We start from the raw sequence: 9,889 nt of genomic DNA, 5'->3' as shown, positions 1-9,889 counted from the left end.
ACCCTGAATGTCCAGTGGCCATAAAACATCAAAGTAGCACCATGGCGAAAACTTGGCCTGCTTCCTTCAAGATCTGGCCAGATCAGGGGTGGCTAATGAAAGCCCCCTCCTCTCCCCCAAAAGACGGATTTTGGCTCTTGTTAATAATGCTCAAGACAAGGGACAACGGAGGGACGGGCAGGGATGGTGGCTTGTGGAGAAGCCCGTGGGCTCGCCAAGATTTTCAGGGGCAGTGGTGAAATCCAATTTTTTTTACTACCGGTTCTGTGGGTGTGGCTTGGTGGGCGTAGCAGGGGAAGGATACTGCAAAATCCCCATTCCCACCCCACTCTGGGGCCAGCCAGAGGTGGTATTTGCTGGTTCTCCAAACTGTTCAAAATTTCCGCTACCGGTTCTCCAGAACCTGTCAGAACCTGCTGGATTTCACCCCCGGTCAGGGGCCACGGAGATCGCGTCTGGGTTTCTTATAAAAAACATGGAGGCTTTTTGGAAGTCGGATGGCTTTCTGGATTCGTAAAAATCATGGCTCGAGCGTTCGTTTCCCTCTTTCTGTCTCAGCGACCACGTTTTTGGAATTCAATGCGGGTGAATTAATGGCGGACGGTTCATTTTGGGAACGGAGGGGAGGCAAATGAGTTCGGCCACACTCTCTTTCGTTGAAGAAAAAAATCGCCTGGCGAATCACAAAACTCCTTTCCTACGATTAGTAATACATCATATACTTTTGAGATCATGTTCCATGTATCCCGATCCACCTTCCCTTAATGCAGGGGTGAAATGCTCTCGGTTCAGACCGGTTCGGAGAACCGGAAGCGACGGCAGTGCGAGGCTCCGCCCACCTGCCCAGTCGTCGTTACTTCCTGGTTTTAACTAGGAAGTAACCTGTTTTTTACCCTCTGCGCATGCACAGAAAAGTTTGCGCATGTGCAGAGGGTCCACGCGCGCATGTGACGTGGCGTGTGCACTTCCGAACCGGTAGGGAAGGTAAGTAGATTTCACCCCTGCCTTAATCTATCCCTTAATTTGAGATCTTCCCTTGTATGGTTTTTTGTTTTTTTTGTTGGTAACACTGAACAGTTTGGGGGCATTTTCACTTCATCGGATGACGGTTCTTCCAATCAATATCACGGTGTGCTCTTGCAATTTTCTGCCTGGGGAATGTTGCAAAAATTACTAAATTTCCCCTTCCTCTTATAACCTGGCCTGCCTCCCTGTTCTCGCAACTGGTTTCTCCCAACAGATCCTGGGTTTGTATTCATCTTCTTTTAACGACCCCATAATCCCTTGTGGGGTGGAGTCTGGGCCACTGAATGGAGCTAGCAGAGTGTTTTAATGGCCGAATGCCCTTCCTGTCGCCAGTGCGGAGTTTTGTTCAGCAGATATATTCCCATTGTGCCCAGAGAGAGAGAAATATCCACCTCTACCTAGGATTGAACTCACAGCCTCCTGATTGTGAGGCGAGAGCTCCACCTGTAGGCCACCGCAGCCACTCTCTCCTGGGTTTACATTCCCTGATCTAACACGGTTCACGGTTTGTCAGATCTCAAAAGAGCATCACAAAGGCTATTGCTGCTGCTTATAAATACCCCCATTTTAAGAGAAAAGCGAGTCCTTCGGGCAAGTTACCAAAATCTTTTGGCGGCCACCACAAATTGCTTCGATGATCTTCCGGCTCGTCTCTGGAGACCAAGCGTCGCCAGTTCTGCTTTGGAACCCAAACGGGGCGTTTGCCACCCTTCTTCGCGACTGCTTTGAGTTTTACCTTTCAAATCCGAATTTTCAATTTCACCGTTTCGCACCAAGAACACGTTTTTGCACGCTTGAAGGACAAGGATAAATCCAGGAAGGGTTTGGATTGGCCACCCTTATTATCTCGCCTTGACACCCGCAAAGGTCGGGTGGGGGGAGGAACGAGTGTGCAGAACTGGGACTGAAGAAGAGGTGTTTTGCACTACTGACACAATTGCTCCTTCGGTGATCATCATCTTCACTTGTCTGATGGCCAAAAAGTGCTTTTCGCTTGAAGCTGGTGTCGGGCAACTGGATAAGGCAAATGAAGAGGCAGTGAGGTGATTTTCTTCTTTTTTCCCCCAAAATGGCATGGATGCATCTGAACAGCTGAGGTCAGACTAGGGTTCCAGGCTTGGCTTTGTCCTGTCCGTACCACTGGACGTCGGAGAGTTCTGGATAAAGGGCAGAATCCAGGTAGCAGCTATCGCTGTAGCTCCTACAGAAAGATGGAATTTTGCATTAGTCCATGTCCATTACGGGCGGTCCTCTACTTACGATGGATTGTTTAGTGGCTGTTCTGACCCAGTTCCCCAAACTTGATGTAAACTCAAAATATTCCTTTATTAGGAATGTCGGCACTGCAGGCTAACAAGTCCATCCGGCTGGGAGATGAATAGTTGTCTGCCACATCTATTCATCTCCGCCCCCTGCCTTTCATCCCCAGAGCTAGGGTGGGGCTTCGCTAGCAGCGGTGGCTCTTTCGTCCCGAGGACCGGCCCATAGATTTCCACTGCTCTCCTCTCCTCTGCCTTCTGTGCATCTGCGCGTCAGGCACTGGATCCGGCTGTTCCTCCTCTTCCTCATCAGCCACCTCCAGACCTGGGGGCTGTTGACTCTCCATCTGAGGGCTGACAGACGGCGTAGAGTCTGCCTCTGTCTCTCTCTCTGCCAGCTCCATTCCCTCTTCCCCCTCGGAGCTCTCAGGTTGCCCTGATGCTCATCCTGACTCCCATCCACCTCCTCCTCCTCCTCTGATTCGGCTGTTGGAGGGACCGGCGGCCGACAGGCCACAACAGTGACCAACCTTACAATGGGCTCCTCCAAAGCTACTTACGACCCAGTTCTGAAGTTCTAGTAACCGCTTTTCCCCCTGAGGTCATGTGACCACATTTGGGGCGTTCAGCATTTATGGCCGTTTGCAATGTCCTGACTATACAACTGATGACGTTTTTGCTGGAAACCAGCGCTGATGTCCAGTTTTGAGCAAACATTATGGCGGACAATGGGAGCTAGCGCCTGCTTTAAAACAGCCCCCTCCCCCAAAGTTGCAAAATTGAGTCGGTCATAGGATGATGACCTATCACGACTTATGACTGTAATGCTCAGGCCGTCGAGGTGTTAAACCATGCGTTCTCTCAGCTTGTTTTAAATATATATCCTAAACTTGTGGCCACTCATTTTGGGCCCTGTGTAGAGCAGAAGTGGGGGGTGGACTATGGCCCCTTGGTGACTTTGTGGACTTCAACTCCCAGAATTCCTAAGCCAGGCATGCTGGGAGTTGAAGTCCACAGGTCCTCAAAGGGCCATAGTAGTTCCCCACCCCTGCTTCAAACTATCTACCCACCAATAATTCCTATTATACATTGCCCATTATCAAGAGTAGCTACGATCACCCTGGAAGATTTACTTGCTCAGGATGGACCATGTTCCTTAGATCGCGCTAAATTGTGGACATTTCCAAGCAAAGCTCCAGACTGTCATTAAAAAAAAAAAAAAAAAAATTACTACCTAAGAAATGCATCTGAAAATAGAGCTATTTTCAGATATCAAGATTTCGCCCTGTCTCAAAAAGGTGCTTTTTTCAGGAGGCTACTGGACTTCCTTGCTTTTTCTTTTGAAGACGTTTCGCTTCTCATCCAAGCAGCTTCTTCAGCTCTGACTGGAGGGGGGGAAATGGAAGGATTGATACTCCTTGCAGACAAAGCTGGTATGTGAATACATATAAATCCTTCCATTCACCAACCATCCGTTCAGAGCTGAAGAATCTTCTTGAATGAGAAGCGAAACGTCTTCAAAAGAAAAAAACAAAGTCCAGTTGCCTCCTGAAAAATAAGCACCTTTGGGACAAACGTTACCTGGATGACGGAGAAGCTCTACAGACTATTTTGCCCTGTAGCAAGTTGACTTCCAACATGGTTAGAAGGGTTTATGTTTTCAATTACAGTCTTAAAAACAAGCTAAGAAAGAGACGCGGGAAAAAGCCAAGACGGGGTATATATGGAATGCTGGTACCCAACCCTGGCAATCAATGGGGTGACAGATGTTGCACCCAGATCGTCCTCACATCTGTAACCGGTACCCCTCCTGGGTGGGAAGAGGTCTTGTTTGACTTGCCAGGACTCCATCCTACCAGCCCTTCATCTAGGACAGGGGTCTGCAACCTTAAACTCGAAAGAGCCATTCGGACCTGTTTCCCACAGAAAAGAAAACACCGGGAGCCACAAAACCCTTCCCGTGCCTGACTTATTTCTTGAGGTGCCACAAAACTAGCACACGTAGTTGAATTAAACGTTCTGTTTTCTTCTGAAACTTTTCGTGGATTTATCCATGGTTGGCCTAACCGGGAGATTGAAAAGCTCAATAAATCGTGTGCCGGCTGGTGTCGCTCATTGGCGGTTGTGACGCATATTTTGAGTGACCGGGAGCCACAGCAGAGGGGGAAAGAGCCACATGCGGCTCCAGAGCCGCAGGTTGCTGACCCCTGATCTAAGGAAACCCCTTCAGAAAAACGCAGCGTGCATTATTCCTCTTTTTTCCTCCACCCCATTTGGTCTTATATAAATACAGGCACATCCAGCCTTTGGGAGAGACGGTTGTAAAAAATATTTGTAGCTCAGGGTTGGACTGGTGGGGTCCTCGATGCTGTACGAGCGTGGCAGTCTTCTTTGCAGACGTTTCGTGACCCAACTAGGGAACATCATCGGTGCTAACATGAATGACGTTACCTAGCTTGGAAATGAAACTTCTTGCAAGAAAACCGCCAAGCTTGGAGAAGCACCAGAGATGGTAAGAGCTGAAGGACACGCCAAGGAAAGGAAAGCAAGGACGGAGAGAGGCATGCAAGGAGAAATTCATGCACGTCAAGGATGAAACATGCATACATGAGTGCTGTTTCACAGTTGGTTTGGTTCACTTCCACCAACAGTGTCACTATCGGCTCACTTGTGGCATTGTGTTAGAGCAGTGTTTCCCAAACTTGGCTATTTTAAGATGCATGGACTTCAGTTCCCAGAATTCCCCAACCAGTATGCCTGGTTGAGGAATTCTGGGAGTTGAAGTCCATACATCTTCAAAGGGTCAAGTTTGGGAAACACTGTGTTAGAGCAAATCTGGAGGACTCCTTTTTCACTTCTCTTGCTCCTGTGCTACGCATGACATTTCTCCCGCTACGGTTTTTTCTGCCAATCTTAGGTGACCTTAGTTGTGGCACCAGGAGGACCCCAATCCCGCATACTTCATTCTGTTTACTCGGGGTAAGAGAAGGAACTTGTGATTTCTCTATACAGGAGCCAAGATTTACTCAATTGTTGCGCTCTTACTTAGTACAGCTCAACATTCTGGACTATATAGCTGACCAAACCTCTGTTCATTTCTTTGAGCTTCTGCTTTTTTGCGTTGCAATCTCTTAATCCAGTCTTTCTCAACCTTGGATATTTGAAGAGGCGTGGACTTCAATTCCCATAATTCTCCAGCCAACATGATGGGTGAATTTCATCTCCCAAAATTCTCCAGCCAGCATGGGTGGACTTCAGCTCACATATTTCTCCAGCCAGCATGGATGGACTTCAATTCTCATAATTCTCCAGCCAGCTTGAGCGCATTTCAAAATTCTCTAGCCAGCATTGGGGGACTTCAACTCCCATAATTCTCCAGCCATCGTGGATGAACTTCGCTTCCCAGAATTTCCCAACCTCCCATGAATTCTGGGACTTGAAGTCCACCCATCTTCAACTGGCCAAAGTTAAGAAACTCTGCTCTGCTCCAATTCCCTACGTTATTTTGAGGTCCTCTCCCACCAGAGAGAAATAGTGCAAAGCCCAAGACACAAAGAACAAGGGACAAGAACGACACAGCGGAGATGAAATCTGGGTTTACAGCAGGAAAAAAAAAAACCCCAAACCCCTCACTATACCTCTAATCATCATCAGTACTCGGCTGAGTTGGAGATTGAGACTCATCCATAGTGGGTGAGCTGCCTCTGGCATCTCTGAGCAAAGCGGAATCAAAGCAGAGAGAGAGAGAGAGAAAGAAAGAGAGAGAGAGAGAGAAAGGAAGGAAAGAGAGAAGAAAGAGCAGATCAGCCATGTTAAAAAAGAAAAGCAGGGACACACAACTTCGCAAAGAGCTTATTCACACCCGTCGGGAAATGAGTTGGGGAGTCATTTCAGAAAGACAAAAGGGAGTTAGTGACGGAGGAAAATTTGCCAAAGACAGTTTGGGACGCTGGGAGTTGCACAGGAAGAATTGGGGAAGGGTGTAAGAAGCGAAAAAAAGGACATTATTTTTATTGGCAGATGAGACAATGCCGTTCCTAGGACATGAGTCACTTTAAGAAGCGTGGACTTCAACTCCCAGAATTCCCCAGCTGGGGAATTCTGGGAGTTGAAGTCCACGCTTCTTAACAAGTTCTTAAAGTTGAAGTTCGCGCTTCTTAAAGTTGAAAAACACTGCCCCAGTCTTAACAAAGAAAGCTCTCCTCTTTAAGAGGTCAGATATTCCTGGGTGGTTGTTTTTTTCCTCCCCAAGAGTGCAAAATCATGTATTATTATTTGATTATATTTTTTTTAAGCAATCAGCTGTACATATAACCCAGATCAACTGTTGGAAAAGTTCACACGCAGATCCCGTCTCCTGAAACTTTGCGCATGGGCTGGATCACAATATTCAGAGAACTGGATCACACTTTGGAAAACTCCAGCAAAATGGTATATAACCGATTAAAAACTCAGGAGATGGCCCTCCTTCTGGGACACGTGAGATTTATGGCCCAAGCAGCATCTGTACTGCGTGCAAAATATTCCCATTTGCTTCAAAACGTCACCGTGGATCTAAATCCGTGCCTGATGCCACCACGCTGCGGCTCTTTGCAGGGCGACAATTGTGGAAATCAGTGAAGCTCACAAAAATGCGAATTGAAACATTATTTTGGTGGGTTTCTTTCTTTTCCCCCCTCCCTTTCCTCTTTACAAGTCTACGGAGACGCTAGCTGTTAATTCAGAGAGTGCATGGTGTAAATATAAAAAAAATATTGTAAGGGTCTGAGTAGCCTACACCGGACTTTCTCAACCTGTGGTCCGTGGACCGCTGGGAGGGGGTGCAATTTTGTCACGGGGTCTGCAAAGAATTAAGCCTTGGGGGTCCATAGCCGTGGCCACAAAAAGTATTTAGAGGGGGACCGTGGTGAAGAAAAGGTTGAGACAGGATCCACTGGTCCAGACAGGTGGGCTTACAAGGGGAATCCCTGCCCAGCCCTTGCCCTCTCTTCCTTGCCCCCCTCCCAAGGGACCCAAAACTCACCCAGTTTGCCAAGCTAAGATGTGGTGTGGACAGCTGGGGGTCAACGACCCACAATCACTCGGTGTGGTGGTTGAAGTCCTCGGATGGTGAGGTAAGGCAGCTGGAAAAATAATGGAGACATCAACTTGAGGTTCTCCTGTCTATGAACGAAGGATCTGTTGACTTGGGTTCCAAATATGAAGTGACTCGTGGCAAGTTTCTTTCTTTCTTTCTTTCTTTCTTTCTTTCTTTCTTTCTTTCTTTCTTTCTTTCTTTCTTTCTTTCTTTCTTTCTTTCTTTCTTTCTTTCTTTCTTCCTTCCTTCCTTCCTTCTTTCCTTCCTTCCTTTCTTTCTCCCTTCCTTCCTTCCTCTCCTCCCTTCCTTCCTTCCTCCCTTCCTTTCCTTCCTTTTTCTTTCTCTCTCCTCCCTCTCTTTCTTTTTCTTCCTTCTTTCCTTCTTTCCTTCCTTTTCTTTCATCTCTCTCTCTCTCTTTTCTTTCTCCGCCCCCTCTCTCTTTCTTTCTTTGTTTCAACTAAATAACAGCCGGTGCAGTTCCAACCTCTCTCCTTTATTTACAGATAGTCCTCTACTTACACCAGTTCATTTAATGACCGTTTGAAGTTACAACTGCACTGAAAAAAAGTGAACATTTTTCACCCTTAACGACCGTTGCAGCGTCCCCATGGTTACGTGATTGGCAACTGACTCATATTTATGACAGTTCGCAGTGTCCCACAATCCCCTTTTGCGACCTTCTGAGCAGCAAAGTCAAGGGGGGGAAGCCAGATTCACTTAACAACCGTGTGACTAACTTAACAACCGCATGGATTCACTTAACAACTGTAGCAACAAAGGTCATAAAACGAGGTCAAACTCTCACTTAACGGTCTCACTTAGCAACAGAAATTTGGGGTTCAAACGTGGTCATAAGTCAAGGACTACCTGTGTGTATTTATTTGTTAAATTTGTTCACCGCTTATCTCCCCATGGAGATAAGCGGCTAGGGGGTTTAACAACAATAAAAATTATTGGGTAAACGGAAGCAAAATAATAGGACAATAAAGTTCACAATGACAAAGGAACACAGCGATAATAAAAGCATCAGTGATGGATGGTTGGAGAACAGAAGATTCCATGCACTCAGGGAAGGTCAAAAAAGTCAAGATGGCAGCTGGGACTATCTTCAAAGCCCCCCTGCCTTGTAAAAGGCTTTGATTATGTGATTTCTGGGTCTCTCTCTGCACCTGCTCAATTTTAATAAAAGCCCCAAATGTCTCGCCGAAGTGGCTTATTCTTAGCAGAAGCCATATCTCCCATGTTCCTAACTTCAGGCAGCTGAGACAATATTAAAACTCTTCAGCAGGGCTTGCTGTTGGAATCCCATGGGTTTACGACGGGCATAACTAAAGGTTTAATGAATGCCTTGCATTCTGGAATTAGTAGAGCATAATCTGATCAGCAAAGAAATGGATTTTTAGAGGCTTTGGACAAGCAATAAAGCTTCTTTGCCTTCCGGGCAAACAAAACATTAAACTCTTGATGTAAAACACCTAGATCAGAGATCTTCAAACTTGGCAGCTTTAAGACTTGTGGACTTCAACTCCCAGAATTCTCCAGCCAGCTGGAGTTGAGAATTCTGGGAGTTGAAGTCCACAAGTCTTAAAGCTGCCAAGTTTGAAGATCTCCGATCTAGAGTTTCTCCTGGATCGATCGATCGCACCAATTTGGTTGTAGGTCTCTAAAGCTAAATAAAAGTCGCAAAAAGTTCATATTTGATTTCTGCAAGTCCTTCAGTGATCCAGAGCTTCAAATTTTAAGGTGTCGCACTTCCTAATCCTACACGTTTGAGCGCAGGTGGGTAGCCACGAGCGGGTGTTCCATTCATGCAATATTTGAATTTGTGCGAATTGTTAAATCGATGCCGAGTGGTGCCCTACAGGGGGGAGCTCTCGCCTCACGATCGGGAGGCTGTGAGTTCGATCCTAGATTGAGGCAGATATTTCTCTCTCTGGGCACAATGAGAATACATCTGCTGAACAAAACTCCGCATTGGTGACAGGAAAGGCATCCGGCCATTAAAACCTTCTGCTAGCTCCATTCACTTGCCCAGACTCCACCCCACAAGGGATTATGGGGTCGTCAAATGAAGATGATGATGTTAAATAGATACCGGGTCGTAGTTCATGCAAGCCAAAATTCAGTTAAGGAAAGGCTAGTACGTGTGAAATTGAGGCTGATGGATGCGCAATTGTGGTTGTGGTTTTAGACGCTTTGTGTGCACCAAACGGAGAAAAGGAAGATCCCATCAGAGGAGGTTTAACATAGGGGCTTTGTGCTTTGGAAAATAGGTGGACCCCCCCTCTTCTCTGTGGCAGCCCCTCAAATATTGCAACTCTGCTATCATGTTACCTCTGGTAGTTCTTTTCATCGAACTAGACCTACCCAATTCCAGCAACCGTTCTTCCTATGTTTTAGCCTCCAGTCCCCTAATCATCTTTGTTGCTCTTCTCTGCACTTTTTCTAGAGTCTCCACGTCTTTTTTACATCACGGCGACCAAAACTGGATGCAATACAGGTAGTCCTCGAGTTACAACAGTTTGTT

General features: G+C 46.7%; 1 protein-coding gene across 1 annotated transcript in view; it reads right to left on the bottom strand.

Moving 5' to 3' along the window:
* Positions 1-2,095: 2,095 nt before the first annotated feature.
* Positions 2,096-9,889, bottom strand: part of FRMD4A (FERM domain containing 4A) — a 196,078-nt gene continuing 188,284 nt past the window's right edge. Inside the window, exons 22-23 of the mRNA XM_070947795.1 lie at positions 7,309-7,408; positions 2,096-2,227 (exon numbers count right to left, since the gene is read on the bottom strand). Of these exons, the coding sequence (XP_070803896.1) occupies positions 2,125-2,227; positions 7,309-7,408 (203 nt within the window). The 3' untranslated portion in view covers positions 2,096-2,124. The remainder of the gene's footprint in view (positions 2,228-7,308; positions 7,409-9,889) is intronic.

The sequence above is a fragment of the Pituophis catenifer genome, unplaced genomic scaffold, assembly GCF_029215685.1.
Source record: "Pituophis catenifer annectens isolate HBS135680 unplaced genomic scaffold, rPitCat1.0.hap2 SCAF_7, whole genome shotgun sequence".
Taxonomy (NCBI): domain Eukaryota; kingdom Metazoa; phylum Chordata; class Lepidosauria; order Squamata; family Colubridae; genus Pituophis; species Pituophis catenifer.
This window is presented reverse-complemented; position numbering and strand designations above follow the sequence as displayed.